The following is a 21,032-nucleotide window of genomic DNA, read 5'->3' as shown; positions in this document are numbered from 1 at the left end:
CAAGCTCCCATATTGTGCATCTGTCTCGGGCTCATTTGTGACTATAGCATCAGCAGATTATTTGCATGTGTGACTAGTCTCTCCTTAGATGTGTTATGAGCACCACAAACAATGTGCCTTCAGATTTTAATGATGTTCTGCTGTTCACCCCATTAGAATTTGGCTTGAGTTGTACTGTGTTATATTATGTTTCTTGTATACCTAAAGAAGATGATTATATTAGTCTCGAGACATTTATTAGGCCACCGTTGAGTGACCCAGTAAGGAATTTGTATGGTTTCTTAAAGGAGATTTCCCATAAACAAAACCATTTTGATTGGTAGTTAAACAATTTTGCAAATATAACTCATTAAAAATGTTGCAGTTTTATGAGTTTTCGTTAACTATCAGGATTTTGTCTTGACCGGTTGTCAATGAATAGGACCACGAATGCAGGAACTTTCTATGGTCTAGGTCATGTCACAAACTCAGCCATGATTTCTTTACCATGGGCAGGTTATCTTCTCCTGCATGATCTCCTGTCCACCATAAGGAATTCATGGCAGGTTTTCTGAAAAGTCACAGAGCATAGAAAATTCCAGCGTTCATGGTCGTATTTGTTGGTAACCAGCTAAGGGAAAAAAAGTCACCACTAACGCTGGGTTCACACTTGTGTTGCCTCTCCACTGTTCAGGTCCATTGGAGGACCAAAATAATGGAGAGGCAAAACATTAAAATAGCATCAACATACAGAGTCCGATAGACCCCCATTGACCATATTGAGGTCCACCAGATGTCCATCATTTGAAAACTGAAACCAGTGGAGGAAAGAGTCCTCCATTCAGGACTTTTTCCTGTGCTAATTTTCAAGTGGACACTGTGATGGTCTCCAACAAAGATTTAAGTGCAGATGTGAACATAGGGTTAAATAAATAGAGAAAACTCTACCCAATTTTTAATGATTTATATTTGCAAAAATATTTAACTTTTAGTTGTCTACAAATTTAAATATGGTTATTTTTGCGGGAAAACCCCTTTAAGGAGAGGCTGACACAAGATCCCATTGTGTATGACCTGACTTCATGAAATAAAAATCAGCTATACCATAAAGGTCATATGAGTTGGTTTCTAACGCTTGCAAATTCCAAGAAAGGAGATTTGGGTCTCTGAGACTTGACTTGTTCTTCATTCAAATGTTTTGCTCTCCTTTCAAAGGAAATACACCATCGGATGAGTCTGAGGAAAGAGAGAGAGAACCAAAAGTGCTGACCTTCCCTGAGTACATCAACAGTCTTCTAGATACCGGCACCAGGAGACTGATACAAGGTTTGCGCATGGAGTGTCAAAGCCGTGGACGATGCTCTTCTTATTGCCAGCTGTGCCATGTTACTTCTAGCCCAGATGCTCCACCTGAACCTGTTCTTCTAGAAGTCACAAAGGCAGTTCCGATATATGAGCTGGTCACAAACAACAATGTGACTCAGCAGGTAAGGACCTTTAATGGGAACATTATATATGGTGGCCCATAGGAAAGGAGGTGTTCTTAATGCAAAGGGAATTTTAGGGTTCTTCTGACCCTGCAGGTCATAGCATTTTATCAAGGCAGTGCACCCCTTACAGAAGCATCATCTTTAAGTGGCTTTCCAACTAACAACAGGATAGGAGATAAACACCTTATCTGTTTGGTCCCCAGCAATCACAACAACCGGGATGCTCGAGCCCTTTGTGTAAATGGAGAAATAGTATGGAAGCATGTCCACTGCTTCCATTTTTGTGCAATTGACAGGGTGCTGTGCATGGCTATTGCCGTTAGTCAAAAGGAATGAAGCAGCGGTCAAGCATTCACCCAATGGTCTTACCCCAATAATCAGACACTTATCTGATATCCTTTAGATAGAGATTAAGGCCCCATGCACACAACTGAGTGTTCTGTCCCATGAGGGACCAAGTTTTCAATGGAAAGCAGTTGGCGTAATGTCTGAGTTCTTTCCATGATGTACTTGCTTTTATGGAGGCTTCCAATGGTTTTGTTCCGATGATATAGAGAAAGATAGGACCAGCTCTATGTTCATTGGAATGGGACGGACCATTAGACTCCTCCTCGGAAGAATGTTAACCTAAATACTCAGTCACGTGCATTAGGCTTTAGTTTTGATAGTGGGTTAACCCTTGTAAGGAGTTTGTCCAACGTTCACCTATTGTTGACTGATCCTCAGAATAGATCATCATTAGAGATGAGCAAACAGTAAAATGTTCGAGATTCGATAGTCGTTTCGAGTAGCCCCTCAATATTCGACTTCTCAAATCGAATATCGAACCCTATTATACTCTATGGGGGGGAAATGCTTGTTTCAGGGGTAGGCAACATTCGATCAAATTATACTTACCAAGTCCACGAGTGAGGGTCGGGCTGGATCCTCCGAGAAGTCTTCTCCATGCAGCGCCCCCACGGCGTCTTCCAGCTCTGAATTCACTTGGGCAGAGCCGACTGCGCATGCCCACACTACAAGCGGCCATGTGCAGTTGGCTCTGCTCAGGCCCGATGTCTGGCAGAGTGAATTCAGAGCTGGAAGATGCCGCGGGGAAGTTGCATGGAGAAGACTTCTAAAGGTAAGAGAAGAACCAGCGTTGATTGGTCGACTGTACAGCATTCAGCCAATCAATGCTGGTTCTGCATCAAACTTTTCCATTCAAATAGCGAGTAGTACTCGATCGAGTACGAGTATTTAGAATACCGTAGTATTTGATTGAATACCTACTCGATCGAATACTACTCGCTCATCTCTAATCATCATTATCTAATGGGTGGAGATCTGATACCTGCTATTGCTTCATAGGACAGTGATGTCACATTCATTCATCATGTGGCTTTGATGCATGTTAGACCCATTAAAGTGAATGGGGCAGAGCTATAGTTTCAAGTACTGCCCTATGAAACGTACTGCACTCTGCTTAATATTCAGTGAAGAGGCCACAGTGCCCATCCAAACACCAAGGTCCTTTCAACATCTGACTGTGGGTGTGCCGGTTGTCGGACCCCCACCACTCAGATATTGATGATGGTCTATACATAATTCATGAATTTATAAATCCTAGAAAACCCCTTTCTGGAAATGCAATGTATATAGTTACCTTATATGTTCCTATATGTTTAGTGCTTCCCCCTCTTGTCCATCACAGTGACGAGGTCCGGTCTTATCTTCTGCGAGGTGTATTTATCACTAGACTTAGGAAGACTTTCATGTCGTGCCAAGATATTTCCCCTTAATAAATATTTTAATGCTAATTTAATCCAAAAAAATCTAGAGACCAAGAATTTGTATATGGAAAAGTAAGAAAAACCAGCCAGTCTTGTTTTAGTAATGTTCTTGGCTGCGTCTTATTCCTGACCTTATTACAACCTGGAATATACTGAATGTTTAATTTCTCGAAACCAACTTCTTATTTATAATAAAGAATAATTTACGCCCCATGTACCCGGAGTTCAGCTTGGTGCTTTTATGCAAGCACTAGACATCTTGGTCTGCTTACTCTGCACAGTAGGGTCGCTATTCTTTAATGTATATCATTTAATGAACTGGTAAGAACAGGTAATGTGCGAAAACTAAGAAAAATACTCCAATAATGTGACAGATGTCACTCAAAGAACATATATTATGGCATATTAACTCATATTCCTGCACGCAACAGTAATAAATTATTATGTACCGAGCAAATCAAATAATAGGGTTATTAAGTCACACAAGACATGTCTGACAAGTATAGGACGACCTGTAGGAACCTTAAAGGCAAACTGTGAATAAGGTTTCACATTATAATTTTTCTTTAGTTATGAAAGAGGTTGTACTAGCAAGTCATGTCCATGCGCCTTACAAGATGGCATGGATCGGGACACCACACTGTGACCCCAGTGGACATGACCCCCTAAGTCCCCACTAGCGGGGGCTGCTGGTAACCAGAGGGGTATAATTCAGATTTATGTCTATGCAGGATTTATGGAGCTGTGCAGCAGTAAAAACTATAAGCCTATTGTTGTGTGTCCAGGATCAGGGCTCAGCTGTCTGTCTGTCTCTCAGTTACTATAGGATTCAGCGCTCAGCTGTCTGGCTGTCTCTCAGTTACTATAGGATTCAGTGCTCAGCTGTCTGTCTCTCACTTACTATAGGATTCAGCGCTCAGCTGTCTGTCTGTCTCTCACTTACTATAGGATTCAGTGCTCAGCTGTCTGTCTGTCTCTCAGTTATTACAGGATTCAGTGCTCAGCTGTCTGTCTGTCTCTCAGTTACTATAGGATTCAGTGCTCAGCTGTCTGTCTGTCTCTCAGTTACTATAGGATTCAGCGCTCAGCTGTCTGTCTCTCACTTACTATAGGATTCAGCGCTCAGCTGTCTGTCTCTCAGTTACTATAGGATTCAGTGCTCAGCTGTCTGTCTGTCTCTCACTTACTATAGGATTCAGTGCTCAGCTGTCTGACTGTCTCTCAGTTACTATAGGATTCAGTGCTCAGCTGTCTGTCTGTCTCTCACTTACTATAGGATTCAGTGCTCAGCTGTCTGTCTGTCTCTCAGTTACTATAGGATTCAGTGCTCAGCTGTCTGTCTGTCTCTCAGTTACTATAGGATTCAGTGCTCAGCTGTCTGTCTGTCTCTCAGTTACTATAGGATTCAGTGTTCAGCTGTCTGTCTGTCTCTCAGTTACTATAGGATTCAGTGCTCAGCTGTCTGTCTGTCTCTCAGTTACTATAGGATTCAGTGTTCAGCTGTCTGTCTGTCTCTCAGTTACTATAGGATTCAGTGTTCAGCTGTCTGTCTGTCTCTCAGTTACTATAGGATTCAGTGCTCAGCTGTCTGTCTGTCTCTCAGTTACTATAGGATTCAGTGCTCAGCTGTCTGTCTCTCAGTTACTATAGGATTCAGTGCTCAGCTGTCTGTCTGTCTCTCAGTTACTATAGGATTCAGTGCTCAGCTGTCTGTCTGTCTCTCACTTACTATAGGATTCAGTGCTCAGCTGTCTGTCTCTCCCTTAGTGCAAGCCTCAGAGCTCAGTTGTATGTCTATCTGTCTGTCTCTCAGTTAATGCACAATTCAGTGCTCAGCTGTCTGTCTGTCTCTCAGTTATTATAGGATTCAGCGCTCAGCTGTCTGTCTGTCTCTCAGTTACTATAGGATTCAGTGCTCAGCTGTCTGTCTGTCTCTCAGTTACTATAGGATTCAGTGCTCAGCTGTCTGTCTGTCTCTCACTTACTATAGGATTCAGTGCTCAGCTGTCTGTCTGTCTCTCAGTTACTATAGGATTCAGTGCTCAGCTGTCTGTCTCTCAGTTACTATAGGATTCAGTGCTCAGCTGTCTGTCTGTCTCTCAGTTACTATAGGATTCAGTGCTCAGCTGTCTGTCTGTCTCTCAGTTACTATAGGATTCAGTGCTCAGCTGTCTGTCTGTCTCTCAGTTACTATAGGATTCAGTGCTCAGCTGTCTGTCTGTCTCTCACTTACTATAGGATTCAGTGCTCAGCTGTCTGTCTGTCTCTCAGTTACTATAGGATTCAGTGCTCAGCTGTCTGTCTCTCAGTTACTATAGGATTCAGTGTTCAGCTGTCTGTCTGTCTCTCAGTTACTATAGGATTCAGTGCTCAGCTGTCTGTCTGTCTCTCAGTTACTATAGGATTCAGTGTTCAGCTGTCTGTCTGTCTCTCAGTTACTATAGGATTCAGTGTTCAGCTGTCTGTCTGTCTCTCAGTTACTATAGGATTCAGTGCTCAGCTGTCTGTCTGTCTCTCAGTTACTATAGGATTCAGTGCTCAGCTGTCTGTCTCTCAGTTACTATAGGATTCAGTGCTCAGCTGTCTGTCTGTCTCTCAGTTACTATAGGATTCAGTGCTCAGCTGTCTGTCTCTCCCTTAGTGCAAGCCTCAGAGCTCAGTTGTATGTCTATCTGTCTGTCTCTCAGTTAATGCACAATTCAGTGCTCAGCTGTCTGTCTGTCTCTCAGTTACTATAGGATTCAGTGCTCAGCTGTCTGTCTGTCTCTCAGTTACTATAGGATTCAGTGCTCAGCTGTCTGTCTGTCTCTCAGTTACTATAGGATTCAGTGCTCAGCTGTCTGTCTGTCTCTCAGTTACTATAGGATTCAGTGCTCAGCTGTCTGTCTGTCTCTCACTTACTATAGGATTCAGTGCTCAGCTGTCTGTCTGTCTCTCAGTTACTATAGGATTCAGTGCTCAGCTGTCTGTCTCTCAGTTACTATAGGATTCAGTGCTCAGCTGTCTGTCTGTCTCTCAGTTACTATAGGATTCAGTGCTCAGCTGTCTGTCTGTCTCTCAGTTACTATAGGATTCAGTGCTCAGCTGTCTGTCTGTCTCTCAGTTACTATAGGATTCAGTGCTCAGCTGTCTGTCTGTCTCTCACTTACTATAGGATTCAGTGCTCAGCTGTCTGTCTGTCTCTCAGTTACTATAGGATTCAGTGCTCAGCTGTCTGTCTCTCAGTTACTATAGGATTCAGTGTTCAGCTGTCTGTCTGTCTCTCAGTTACTATAGGATTCAGTGCTCAGCTGTCTGTCTGTCTCTCAGTTACTATAGGATTCAGTGTTCAGCTGTCTGTCTGTCTCTCAGTTACTATAGGATTCAGTGTTCAGCTGTCTGTCTGTCTCTCAGTTACTATAGGATTCAGTGCTCAGCTGTCTGTCTGTCTCTCAGTTACTATAGGATTCAGTGCTCAGCTGTCTGTCTCTCAGTTACTATAGGATTCAGTGCTCAGCTGTCTGTCTGTCTCTCACTTACTATAGGATTCAGTGCTCAGCTGTCTGTCTCTCCCTTAGTGCAAGCCTCAGAGCTCAGTTGTATGTCTATCTGTCTGTCTCTCAGTTAATGCACAATTCAGTGCTCAGCTGTCTGTCTGTCTCTCAGTTACTATAGGATTCAGTGCTCAGCTGTCTGTCTGTCTCTCACTTACTATAGGATTCAGTGCTCAGCTGTCTGTCTGTCTCTCACTTACTATAGGATTCAGTGCTCAGCTGTCTGTCTGTCTCTCAGTTACTATAGGATTCAGTGCTCAGCTGTCTGTCTCTCAGTTACTATAGGATTCAGTGCTCAGCTGTCTGTCTGTCTCTCAGTTACTATAGGATTCAGTGCTCAGCTGTCTGTCTGTCTCTCAGTTACTATAGGATTCAGTGCTCAGCTGTCTGTCTGTCTCTCAGTTACTATAGGATTCAGTGCTCAGCTGTCTGTCTGTCTCTCACTTACTATAGGATTCAGTGCTCAGCTGTCTGTCTGTCTCTCAGTTACTATAGGATTCAGTGCTCAGCTGTCTGTCTCTCAGTTACTATAGGATTCAGTGCTCAGCTGTCTGTCTGTCTCTCAGTTACTATAGGATTCAGTGCTCAGCTGTCTGTCTGTCTCTCAGTTATTACAGGATTCAGTGCTCAGCTGTCTGTCTGTCTCTCGGTTACTATAGGATTCAGTGCTCAGCTGTCTGTCTTTCTGTCTCTCAGTTGCTGCAGGAAGCCGTGCTCAGCTCTCTTTGGTGCTCAGGTCGTGGGGACGTGATTGAAGACTGGTGTCGATGTGACTCCACAGCATTCGGTGTAGATGGACTCCCGACATGCGCCCCTCTGCCACAACCTGTGTAAGGTTCAAGATTACAGACATTAATCTGCATGTGATTTTTTCATACATGTCTATTGTCTCTTTCCTTCTTCACTTAAACAGAATAGATCAGAAGCTCTTAGACATGTGAGTGCAGCATGTATACAATACTCAGATGTGCACTCCACTCAGCCCCATTGGTTGCACACTCAGTTATGTGCATAGGCCTAAGGCTCCAAAGTGAAGATGAGATTTCAACCTCTGACCCCCTTCGTATGCTTAGGAGTCCAGTGGGCGGTCCTTCTTAGTAAATGTAAGGGTTGTCCATCATTGTGTAGACTCCTATGCATAGACAGTATATAGACTCCAATACTAGTTATTCCCATAAAATTATACACCATTCTTCTCTGCTCCTCCTGCTCTATAACATGACGCCTGCCCATCAGATACCAGGTTTACCATGACAGGGATACCCTTTAAATCTGGAAAGTGAACTCTTCCCTATTTATCCTCCACCATCACCTTTCACAGATCACTGTCATCCTCAGTACCTGCATTCGGTGTTGGCGAGTCTCAGCTCTCGTCTCCCTAACAGGATATTGTTTGTAGCTGTCTCATCTTTTATATGATGCAATAAAACATATTTTATTGATAATTATGTTTCCACAGTTCCCAGTCTCATGTTCTGTTTCACACATCTCTGAGCTTTGTGGGATACGAGTAATAATTTTCTTTTTATTAAGTTATGGATCGCGGCTTGCTAAACCAATTTTGTAAGCCGTGTGCAGCGCCTCTACCCTCTGTATGTTTCATGTGCTATAAAGCTCTTTAATCTGATCTATAGGGTTGTGTCACTGATTCATAAGATCACATCATTAAAGATATGGTAAGTCAATAAAATATGGAACTTCAAGGACTCTTCGATATGTGAACGGGGACGAAGCAATCTGTTTTCTGCAAATGTTATGTCAGGGAAGTTCATCCAAATACAAGCAATGTAATGAATGTGTGTATGGGCATGACACCCCATATAGCACTTAAAGGGTGACCTACATAGTAGGTGTCCAAAGCAGAAACTGTATAGAGAGAAACTGTAAAGGAAACCCAAAATAAGTTGTGGAACCACTTCATTTTCAGGATTGGTGAGATCCTCATAGTTGGAGCCCTGCCAAACATAAATGAATACCTATAAATGAATACCCCAAACATAAATGAATACCTATAAATGAATACCCCAAACATACAGTAAATGAATACCCATAAATGAATACCCCAAACATAAATGAGTACCCTGCTAATATGCCTTCACTTTATAGCATTGAAATAACCATTTAATGTTTTCATTAGTTCTCAATTTACTTTTTTTCCATTATCAGCTTTCAAGACCCTCTTTCATGTCCTCACAGGTTGCATCTGTCTATGCTGCAGGAGCCGAGCAGTTCCCTCCTGGTGCTCGAATGGATGCATTATGAATCCCCCATCGGAGCACGAATAGTTGACTATCTCATCAGCCAGGAGAAGGTTACTGACAAGCTGGACCATTCCAAAGTGGAAGCAGGTAACAATGATGGTGAGAAGAGATTTTTTATTTTTTTATTTTTTTTTTTTTTTTACAAAATAATATTTTCTAGCAGTGTGATCAGTTTTTGAGGTCAAATTTTGTAAATCGTATTGTGATCTCAACATCATCCAGTCTGTGTGGGATGACATGAAGAGACAGACGGATTGGACAAGCCAAGATGTGTGCTTAGTTCTCCAAGATGGCGGGAACAACCTCCCTGCTGAGTTCCTTCAAATACTCTGCATATGTATCAAGAAGAATTTATGGAACGAAAAGGGCAAAGGTCACACCACATATAGACAGGATTTAGAATTCTCTTTTCTTTATTCGCTTCAATTTGATTATTATTAAATGAAATTAATTTAAAATTTTATTTTATTTCTGAAAGTGTTCTTACTTGGCAGCAATTTCCTAAAATTTGTGCACAATACTGTAGATGGCGTACAGATGTATAATCCTGTGTAAATTATAAAAAGGGGTGCAGCCCCTAAAACACCTAAGGGTTGGTTCACATCTGCGTTAGAATTCTGTCTGGGGGAGTCCGCAGACAGAAAGGAATATCAAACGCAATTGCAAGGGGTGTGCAGTGAAAGCTATAGACTATAATGGGGTCCGTGTGCTTGCCGCCAGATCTCCGCAGGGTCCATGCGGATAGGAAAGTAGTTCACAATCTACTTTCCTGTCCGCATGATTCATGCGGGCAGCGCTCGGCAAGCACATCGACCCCAGTATAGTCTATAGGGTCCATGTGCTTTTACAGCACAGTGTTTGCAATTGCGTTTGGTATTCCGTTCAGGGGGGTCCTCATGTGGAATACCAACGCAGATGTGAACGAGGGGTTATCACTGAGAGCGTCGTGTCAGATCTGCACCTGTTCCAATTCTGGAAAACCCCTTTGATCATAATGTGACATTTTAAGGTATCTCAGTGGTTAGTACCGTGACCTTGCATCGCTGGAGTCCTGGGTTCGAATCCGGCCATGACAACATCTACAAGGAGATTGTATGTTCTCCCAGTGTTGGTGTGAGTTTCCTGCACACTCCAAAGACATACTGATAGGGAATATAGATTGTGAGTCCTATGTGGGATACAATCATTTGAAATATTATTATTATTTTATATTAGTGCATAGTATACAATGTATATACATCATGTCTACGCTACTTTATTACTGTTCCAACCATTTCCCATTTCTTTTATCTCGCCCCTATTATTTTGATTTATCAGAGACGGTGCTAAGCTTCGTGGAGGATATAATCTCCGGAGCCAAATCTCCCTGTGTGATGCCGGCCCAAGTACCTGACAAACATTCCTCGGCTATATCGATCGTGGTGCGCTGCCTGGAGTCTGACACTTCGTACACGTGAGCGCTATCCTCCGCCGCTCCATACTGTTATTTGATTATCAGGGATATAACGGAGTCAGACTCTGCCGGATAAAGTGCTCGGCTTCTATTTTCATTTAAATTGACCATCTTTAACATTAGTAAAGTGAATCAGTCAAGTGAATTATTATGGAGCATTGTGGGAAAAAAAGGTTAATAGATTTTGCTATTAATAGTCCCCGTATTATTTAACAGGTGACATGCTGTTGCCTTAGGACTTCTGGGCCTGTTAATAACCCCGGTTTGGTAAATTAATCTTTTCATATTACTCCCGTTTAATCATCTTTGGTAATATCTATTGAAGTTGAGGTCTTACTTTGGCCAAGGTATGATAAGCTTTGCACCGCGCCGCAGGGTTCCGCTCTTGAAATCGGTAATAATAATTTGCTGTCTTCATCATAGACAGGGTTTGTAGCTTAACCCCTATTAGTCCTGGACTTAAGACATCTTGCTGCACGACTTGTACATCGATCTAAATAAAATGGTGTTGTCTCCTGGATTTAGGTTTACGTTATGGGGAGTTGATAACACAGGCAGACGTTCGGAGCCGAGTCACGTGACTGTGAGAATGCCCTGTCCAGAGGTGGATGACGTGAAGTCACAAGGTAAAGGGGGTATTAAAGGGAGTTGTAAATTCTTACGTTTCCTAAGCTCCCTATTGGTCTCTTCTGTTCTGCTCCTATGATGACCTGTTGACATTGACATGTGACCCCCTGCAACCAATCACTGCCTATAGTGGTAACCTCAGGGGTGTTGATACCTCCCTGCTATAGCCAGCGATTGGCTGCAAAGAGACTTGTCCATGTCATCATGTTGTCACTCAAGTTGGAAGAACAGAGACTGGCAAGGAACCCAGATAACTTACCATGAGGGATCAGTAAGTATTATCTCTAATATTATTATTTTAAAGTATTTTTTTAAAATTTTCCTCTACATTGGCTCAACATCTCCTTTAAGAAATTAAAATAGATGTAGAAGATGCTCTAACAAATATAATAAAAAAAATATTATATTAAATCCCCCAACCAGTGATGGCCATTGAGCACAGTCTGTTTTTATTCACCTTGAACAATCCACGACTCATTTGGCTATTGGGCCAAATGCAGAAAGGTCCTTAAAGGGATTCTGCCATTAGAATCCCTTTTTGAACAAATACCACATCAGAATAGCCTTTAGAAAGGCTATTCTTCTCCTACCTTTATTATTCTGATCCATGCCTCCGTTTCGGTGTAATCTCATTTTTCGTCTGTATGCAAATGAGTCTTCAGAAAGCATGGGGGGCCATTTCCCCTGCAGTCAGAAAGCACAGGGGGCATCCCCTGTACTCCCTGAAGACTCTCCAGTGACTCCTCCATCTAATTCGGCCAATGCCTCTCCACTGCGTCATCCTCGTTGTCACCTTCCGGCAAGTCTTTGCTCAATATCGAAGTGCATGTTCAGTTGGCTTTGTGTAAGTGGCCACAGTAAAATGGCTGAACAGACATGCTCTGCCCAAAGCCCGATGGTAGAGCCAACTGGCAGGCTAGGGTTTCAATCCCAAATGCAGACTCACCGGAAGATGACGATGAGGATGGCATGGCGGAGAGGCATTGGTCGAAGAAGATGGAGGCGTCACTGGAGAAACCCTTTAATTTACACTCATATCCGTTGGCAACTGATCAGGACCATAGACTCTCACTGCTAAGAGATGAGTAGAACACTGTTTGGATCAGCCGATCCGGACAGCACGCTCCCATAGAAATGAATGGAAGCACCTGTGACGATGACTTTGCTGGCGGCCGGCCGGCATCACAGGTGCTTCCATTCATTTCTATGGGAGCATGCTGTTCGGATCAGCTGATCCTAACAGTGTTCGCTCATCTCTAATGGTTAGAGATAATCTTTAAAATTCTCCAAAATTCTCCAATTGCAACAATGTTTAATTATTAATTGTCTACAAATCTAATCATGGTTATGTTCATTCGGAACCCCTTAAAGGCATTGTTTACGTACTTTTCTGCCTGTATATTATGATACAGTGTGATTTCTTGTAAGATATAAAGCCAGATTGACACCTAGAGGATTGGCTCCGATCTCAGTATACTTATGCATTGGATTACGCTAAGCTTAACACTTTTTTTATGTTTGTCTTCCTTGTACTAAGATAGAGCAGACATGAAGATACTTTCTTAGAAGTATTAGAAGCTTCCGACCATCTTGTGCATATTTCATTGCGAGATGTTCTGCGCTGTAAATAAATTAATAGATAGACAATGTTAAAAGATAAAAAACATATAAAATGCATCACAATCGCAAAATAAAAGATGATCCCGAGAAGTAAAAAGCTGTTTGATGTGTTGTACTGAGATTAACTTTGGTATCCAGGAGTCATTTTATAGTCCATACCTCCCCCCTCTGTTCTGTCTCGGTAACAGGGAGATCAGAATTACATAAAGTAGTCAAATATTCATGTAACACCAAGTAGAATGTTTTTTTATGGTCCACGCAAGGCTTTTTAGAATTGGTATGGAATATTCTCTCCGAGACTTTTAAGTATTAACTTATTCAATTGTGCTCTGTCCCTATGGATTTTGGGAAGTGCATATTCCTGTTTTCTTCATGGAATTATCAAATTGCGGGTAGGATTTAGCGATCACCATGCAAGTAACTGTAACCTTGTCTGACTCTTTTTGTTAGTTTATAAGTACTTTCTTACTCTAGTTGACCATGAAACAGATTGATGGTGTGATCAGGGGCATAACTACCGGGGTAGCAGCGGTATCGGCTGCCACCGGGCCCCACAGGGCCTGGTATATTAGGGGGCCCGGTGACAGCCACTACTACTGTGGATTTTTATTAGTAAGCCATTACTCCAGCCGATAATGGTTCCGATTTACTTACCGAGACCGGCTCCTGCTCATGGCCGCTGGGCTTTCCCTTCTGCAGAGGCAGCCGTGAGCAGGAGCCAGGATGGGTAAGTAAGGCCGCGGGTCCGCGAGCTCTAAGAAGACCAGATAAATCTCCCAGGGTCAGAATAGCTTATTTTGTCATCTTGGACCTTATCACATGGAAAATGCTGTTCAATCTGCAGGCGTGGATGGGGCTGAGCTGAAATACCACAACTGACCTGAGAACAATAGTGGCACTGTTTTGGATAGAGATGGGTGAACCTCTCAAGATTCATTTTGGTCTCAAGTGGCACAAGTCCCAGATTAGTTTTTGGTCAAACAAGTTTAGTACGAACTTGAAGTGAAATTATTATACACTGGACTTTTTTCAGATCCCAGAGAATAATAGGGGAGGTGTAAAAAATTTTTATACTCACATTCCCTCACATATTTTGGGCCGTCTTATGACGTCCTTCACTCTTTTGGCCTTCTCAGTGATCTCATGCGCCCTGGTCACTACTGAGGTGTGTGTTTGGGGTTCTTTGGTCACATGGGTGCACCAATCATCATGCCATCATAATGCCCTTATAACGGCTGTGACCCAATCACAGGCCTCAGGCGTGACCTAGGTGCATGACCTCACTAGGAGGGCACCAGTTGCCACAAAGATGTCCAAAAGAGGTAACAGAAGATGAGTATGTATTTTTTTTTTTTACACCTCTAGAGATGAGCGAGTAGTTAAATATTCGATATTCGTTTCGAGTAGCCCCTCAATATTCGACAACTCGAATCAAATATCGAATCGGGCTGGATTCTCCGAGAAGTCTTCTCCATGCAGCATCCCCGCTGCATCTTCCGGCTCTGAATTCACTCTGCCAGGCATCGGGCCTGGGCAGAGCCGATTGCGCATGCCCGCACTACAAGAAAATGGCCGCTTACAGTCAAAGCGGCCATTTTTTTGTAGCGCGGGCATGCGCAGTCGGCTTTGCCCAGGCCCGATGCCTGGCAGAGTGAATTCAGAGCCGGAAGACGCCGCAGGGACGCTGCATGAAGAAGACTTCTAAAGGTAGGAGAAGAACCAGCGTTGATTGGCCGACTGTATAGCATTTGGCCAATCAACGCTAGTTCTGCATCAAATTTTTCCATTCGAATAGCGAGTGGTACTCGATCGAGTACAAGTATTTTGAATACCGTAGTATTCGATCGAATACCTACTCAATCGAATACTACTCGCTCATCTCTATACACCTCCATTTGGCCTCCACCTATTATACTCTGAGGTCTAAAGGCACCCCAAAGTATAATAACTTACCCAATGCCACTGGCCATTTTAATTTGTCTAGGACAAATCCTCAATTGTTTGGTTTCTTAGAAAACCGAACAATTTGGAATATTTGGGCCAAACCCGGCACGGAATTGTTTCTCCCATCTCTAGTTGTGGAAGGAAAGCAATCTTGTTTTTGTCTTGAGCTCTTTAACACGTACAACAATTGGCTCCGCTAACGCTGAAATTCCATCAAGCTCTTGAGTAATTCTGTTGCTTTCAGATCTCCGATATCACAACATTGGCATTAAAAGTAAGAAGCAAGCTTGAAATACAGAATATCTAAACCAGAACTAGTTCTGGGTCATAAAATCTCCAAGTGCTAAAAAAAAACATTTCAGAAACCGAGATCAAATTTCTTGGCAATTGTAATTAATTAAATGTAATAAATTGCCAGAAAGTTCTTTGTTGAGATCCATGACCTCAGCTGTTATATTTTGTATATTCAGTGATATTTGCTACGGCGGTTCCTGCAGTTTAGCTTCCTCGGAAAACCAATTAAATATAATTAAGACTGAAGTTAATAAACTGTTAAAGATGACAGAGAACAGTTAAAATGGGTTATTGTTTTGTCTCAGCGCTTCTCCTGAATATTCTGTCTTGTATTTTCAAGTTCTGCCATTAAGGAAATAATGAGTTTGGGGAAAAAAATGTGAGAATTAAAGGCTAATCTGATTCAATGTAGTCTGCTGCGTGGTCATTACAGTGACGATGGCTTCTCAAAAACGCAACGTTAAATGAAGTTGGGTAAATTTTACTGACTTTTTCTTTTATTGCTCATTGTTTACTCCAACGCAGAGGTGGCTGATAAAATCTACAACCTCTTTAATGGTTACACCAGCGGAAAGGAGCAGCAGACGGCATACAACACCTTGCTGGAACTGGGGTCCCCTAGTCTACACCGTGTACGATTCCACTACAACCAGCACTTCCAGAGTTTTGGGGAGTTCACCTGGCGTTGTGAGGATGAACTGGGACCCAGGTATTCTCTTAATTGTTAGCGTGCCCTATAGAGATGAGCGAACACTGTTCGGATCAGCCGTTCCGAACAGCACGCTCCCATAGAAATGAATGGAAGCACCTGGCACGGCAAAGTGTACGTGCCAGGTGCTTCCATTCATTTCTATGGGAACGGCTGATCCGAACAGTGTTCGCTCATCTCTAGTGCCCTACTCTATCAGGAAGCAGACAGTTCCCACTATTAGCGTTATTATGTACAGAGATCAATTATTGGCTACGCAAGGCAGGAAGTTTGCTTATTGCATCTTCAACCAATAGCATCAGAGCAGGAAATGACGTCGGGGGGGGGGGGTTCATTTTGTTGGTTAGTATCTATTTCCTAGTATGATATGGACTTTCGTGGTGAGTCTATGTGTATAGTATGGGCTGGAAGATATAATAGTCTTAGTATGTTAAACTTCCTAGTATGCCAAAGAAGTCCAGATTCCTAGTTTAACCTTTACTGTCTTAAATAGACAATGGAGGGAGCCAGTTTGTAAAGTGCTGAGATAAATTTTCCAAAACATTTCACCACCCATGAATCTACGAAGATTGATTATTATGTTTTTGGGTCTTTTTGGGTAAAAGAAGATTTGTATAATTAAAAAAACACTTCTACTTACCTTACCTGGGCTCCAATATGTCATCTAGCCATAGATGTCTTCCAGTTGTCTCCCTGACATCATTGGCTCCATATTACCACTGAGTCCTGTCATCGGGCCTAAGTGGTCCCATGCAAAGGGGCACTGACATCATGATTCTTTGACGTATGCAGTATCTGCAAAGTGTCATGACAGAAGATACTCATGAAAGAAGACCCGATAGAAGAGCCAATAGTTTTTGTTTCTTTCATGCATTTGTGATACTCTGAAGCGTGGAGTGAGTCCAGACTTCTTCACAGACCTGACTAATCTTTGTGAAACAAATCTTTCAGTAGTCTTAACTACTTGCAAGGAGGCTGGGAAGGTTAAAAAAAAATCCATACTCACCTGTCCTGGGTGCTCCGGTGTCTCCCACCATGGTCTGTTCCTGGTCTTATTTTGGTGGCAGCACCTGACCTTTTTTTTTTTCACCTTCCCTGACCTCCTTGTAAAAATTTTTTACCCTGGACAACTCCAGTAGGTTGTCTTTGATAGAAAAAAAAATAATAATAATTTCACCTATTGGCGGAATAGGGACTCTGCAAACAGCACATTTCTAGTCATCGCAGTTCATGAGTTTTGACCCCTCGGAAGCTATACAAGCAGTGGGGAGATCAATGTAAAAACATGTAGTCATGTTTTATGCATTATCCAGAAGTCCAACTGTTAATGCACCCAATGGCGGAATCCCAAGTGATTGTAATATATGACATACTCTAGAGCAGTGGTTCTTAACCTTGTTTGAGGTACCGAACCCACCAGTCTCATATGTACATTCACCGAACCCTTCTTTAGTGATAAATCAAATATGATTTTTTTTCCAAATTCAAGACATAGGTATGTTTTTTTTTTTTACTGGTACACAAAATGAACCGTGCATATGGCCTAGGGTTCGATCTAACCCTGGTTAAGAACCACTGGCCTAGAGTTATAACCGGTACATACTGTACAAAGAAATAAATATCTAATTTCATGCCCCCTTTTACAGGAAAGCTGGCTTGGTATTATCTCAGCTAGAAACCTTGAGTCCACGATGCAGCTATCTCCTGGGCGAGCCAAGAATCAGTCTACGGCGCTCTTCCCTGCGCTACCTTGCCTGCCGCTACAGTGAACCCAAACCCAGCGCAATGAACTGGACTGAACTCAGTAGAGATCTGAGGAAGAACTGTGAGGAACAAATACTTATAGTCCTGAGCAATGATTATGGAGACAGCAAAGACAACTGAAAGTCACTGGTGCCTCGCCCAGTACCAGGACTCAGGAAGAGATTGTGCTTCATATAAAAGCAAGCTGAATTTGTAACTGTACAAAAAGACTTGTCGATGAACTAGCCCTGTGTCGAGTTCTGATCTTACAACAGAAATTAAACTGGACAACATATATGACTGCCACTTGTTAGTTTCTGGATGTATGAGCATGGCAAGAGATGTCGTGACCTCCTCAGTCATGGTGCACTAAACATAAACCAAGGTAATACCGGAGCCCCGAACCCCCAGATGTATATCATGTAATATCCTACAGTATTGCATCCACTATTATGGACATAAATACTTAAATGGTTGCAACGATGATGTAACTCAGGCTCTATGTCATGAAGATGTTTACCCCATTATGCCATGAGGTCTGTGCAATGTAATAATGGAAATTATACAATGTTTTTTCTATGGTCTATCGGTAGTACGAGTCAGTGTTCTGCCTTGGTTAAGAATGTCCATCTAAGAAATATAAAAAGACCCTTTTTTTCTAAACCTACAAGTGATAACAAAAGATAATTCCACGTAGAGAGTTCACAGTAACCGTCAGAGCTCTGATTTCTTTCTACTCTTGGTCATAAAGAGTCGAGAGGCCACAGAGCGGATCACACAGTGCCTGATTCTCGCCAGGTTTGGTCTATTGATCGGTGTCTTCCAGCTGTACAACTGGTTCAGTAGCAGCTTTCCCCAGGAAGAAGATCCAGGTCCCTTTTCCATTTAACAATTTGACATGAGCCAGAAAGGCCTTTTTTTACCGTTTACTATTTTTTCTATCAAAATAAGTTGATAGCTATTTTTATTGACCTTAATAGACCAGGACCTTAAAGCCAAGATGAGTTACGTTATTAAGTAGTCTATGTATGCTTGGCCGATGTGAAGTACGCTCAAGCTGAGTCAGAGTGTTAGAGGAACATGATCCCACGTCAGTAGATCTCCATCTCAACACCTTTCTACCATAGATGTGTCCTTCCTTACCTTTCCTTTCGACTCATGAGATGCCCAGGTATTGTGTTACTCTACAAGGCGTTATTTATCCATTATATGTCTGCATCAAATTTGTTGGATTCCTTACAAAATTTATGAAACGGTAAGGATGGATACATCTTGTTTTATCTTAATGAATAAGTCCTCTCAAAAATATCCAAAATGGATTGTCCCAACTATGAAGGACTCCGTCATTGCCTTTGTACTGGGTCTTCTATCAAATCCATATTCAGGCAAGACAATGTCAGATGCCTTCAACCCCCAAAATTTTTTTAACATTTACCATCATTTCAAACCAAGGTTTCCTTCAACATTAATGTGAATACATTTCCATGTATCAGTCCATTACAAAATAGAGCAACTCAATGTCTATACTTCTCTTCCTCCTCACCAGTCGTCGTGTACTCATGTCCATTTGTTCCATGGCTCCAAATGTTTGACTGTAATGGTCTTGAGATTTCAACTTTTTTAAGTTTTAGGAAAAAAAACGCACATTCAGGTTTTGTTTATGAAGTTTTCAAGCCAAAACCAAGTATGGATCATAAATGGTTGGCGAATACAAAGGGGAGATGATACTTCTTCATTTTTAGAAATCCAAAAACCGTACCAACAAAACCTGACAGTCCTTAACCTCAAAGAAATCCATCCCCTTACAGTATTACCCATTTATAGACATGTAAGAAACAATGAAGATTACTAATCGTTTTCTTCAAAGAATAAGCCGACATCAAACAATTTTTCCAAAAGCGTTCACATCAAGATGAAAGATTCTTTGGCATGTCAGTGCATTCCAGAAACAAGTCCAAAAATTGATTGTTAGTTTTTCCTCTTCATTTCGTTGATTTTACCAATGTCTTTATATCATTTACATACACAATGCAAAAAAATGCAGAAGGAAACAGAATTTACTATACAAAGAATTTAGAACATGTATAGCTTCTATAAGACACCTTTAAAGGGATCCTATCATAGAAACCCTTTTTTTATGAGTAACACGTCGAAATAGCCTTAAGCAAGGCTATTGATCTCCTACCTTTCATTGTCTTCTCTGCGCCGCCGTTCCGGAGCAATCCAGGTTCTTGTCGGTATGCAAATGAGTTATCGTGTAGCACTGGGGGCGGGCCCCAGCGCTCAAACAGCACTGGGGGCGTCCCCAATACTGCCAGAGAGCTCTCTCCAGCACCGCCTCCATCTTTATCAGCATCGTCTTCTTCATTCTCTTCTTTCGGTGCAGGTTTCCAACTTCTAGGCCTCGGGCCTTGGGCAGAGCAGACTGCATATGCCTACAGTTCATGAGATAATAGCCGCTTACAATACTGTGCAAGCGTCCATTTTCTCGTGGCCTGTGGGTATGCGCAGTCTGCTCTGCCCAAGGCCTATAAGTCAGAAATCTGCACCAGAAGAAGAGGATGAAGAAGACGCTGCTGACGAAGATGGGGGTGGCGCTGGAGAGAGTTCTCTCGTAGCATTGTGGACGCCCCCAGTGCTGTTTGAGCACTGGGGACCGCCCCCAGTGCTGCGAGATAACTCATTTGCATACCGACAAGAATCGGGATTCCGACAGAACGGCAGCCTGGAGAAGACAACGAAAGGTAGGAGAAGAATAGCTTTTCTTAAGGCTATTCTGACGTGTTGCTCATAAAAAAAAGGGTTTTTATGATAGGATTCCTTTAACAAAACAGAACAAATATTTAGCATATGTATAAAGTAATATTTTATTTCTTTTAATTCAGTAAGGATAATTTTTTGAAAATTAAGGTAAATAATTTTTATTTCCTAAATTTTTAAAATTGACATTTCGGTCATGGAGAGGGGTTTTTTTTAGAATTTTTTTTAGAAATCAAAAGTTAAAGGTCTGTCGGGATTACACCTTCAGAAAAAAAATAAAAGCAGTATTCACTTCATCAATACCCGTCAATGTGGTTCTGGTAATTTTCTCATCCCTACTGCTCTCTAGTACATAACAAATACCAATCAAACAACCACTGTTTGAGGCAAGTCACCATTGTGGCCAGTGATGGGCCGTGTGGTCATTTTCTGCACGATGAGGGGGGCCAACACCTAGAAAGCAGTAAGGACCCTGAAGGGATTGGAAAGGAAGCAGTGAGGGATTTGTGAGATTACAAGTGATTATTTTTTAACCCATTCTGACACTTTTCTAAAATTTTGAAATTTTCCCATTGGACTAGTCCTTTACATGTTACGCTCTTTTCCTGTATGGTATGTTTGTGATGTAGACATTCACTTTAACTCCTGGTCTTTTGGGTTCAAACATCAGGTTGTATATCGGTTTTATAGAGAAAATCTACAGCTGTATAGCCCATAAAATGTGAAGAGCCCTTTCCTGGGGCCATTAATGTGAAGAGCTGAGTTATCATAAGCTGAACCAAACGCGGGATCAGCCTTTGCTTGTCGATAGATGTCAAGTAAGAAATACAATTTATCAGAAGATGAAGTT

At 42.1% G+C, this 21,032-nt stretch overlaps 1 protein-coding gene across 4 annotated transcripts in view; it reads left to right on the top strand.

Moving 5' to 3' along the window:
* Nucleotides 1-18,609, top strand: part of ASTN1 (astrotactin 1) — a 316,888-nt gene extending 298,279 nt beyond the window's left edge. For 2 of the 4 annotated variants that reach the window (XM_075287093.1, XM_075287092.1), the window contains exons 18-24: nt 1,195-1,466; nt 7,468-7,601; nt 8,968-9,119; nt 10,350-10,485; nt 11,011-11,111; nt 15,496-15,679; nt 17,326-18,609. In XM_075287093.1, the coding sequence (XP_075143194.1) occupies nt 1,195-1,466; nt 7,468-7,601; nt 8,968-9,119; nt 10,350-10,485; nt 11,011-11,111; nt 15,496-15,679; nt 17,326-17,563 (1,217 nt within the window). In that variant the 3' untranslated portion in view covers nt 17,564-18,609. Of the gene's footprint in view, nt 1-1,194; nt 1,467-7,467; nt 7,602-8,967; nt 9,132-10,349; nt 10,486-11,010; nt 11,112-15,495; nt 15,680-17,325 lie in introns of all 4 variants that reach the window. The other 2 variants (XM_075287091.1, XM_075287090.1) reach the window with 1 other exon arrangement.
* Nucleotides 18,610-21,032: the final 2,423 nt, after the last annotated feature.

This window comes from Leptodactylus fuscus, chromosome 9 (assembly GCF_031893055.1).
Source record: "Leptodactylus fuscus isolate aLepFus1 chromosome 9, aLepFus1.hap2, whole genome shotgun sequence".
Classification (NCBI taxonomy): domain Eukaryota; kingdom Metazoa; phylum Chordata; class Amphibia; order Anura; family Leptodactylidae; genus Leptodactylus; species Leptodactylus fuscus.
The sequence above is the reverse complement of the archived record's forward strand: the minus strand, read 5'-3'. Positions and strand labels throughout refer to the sequence as shown.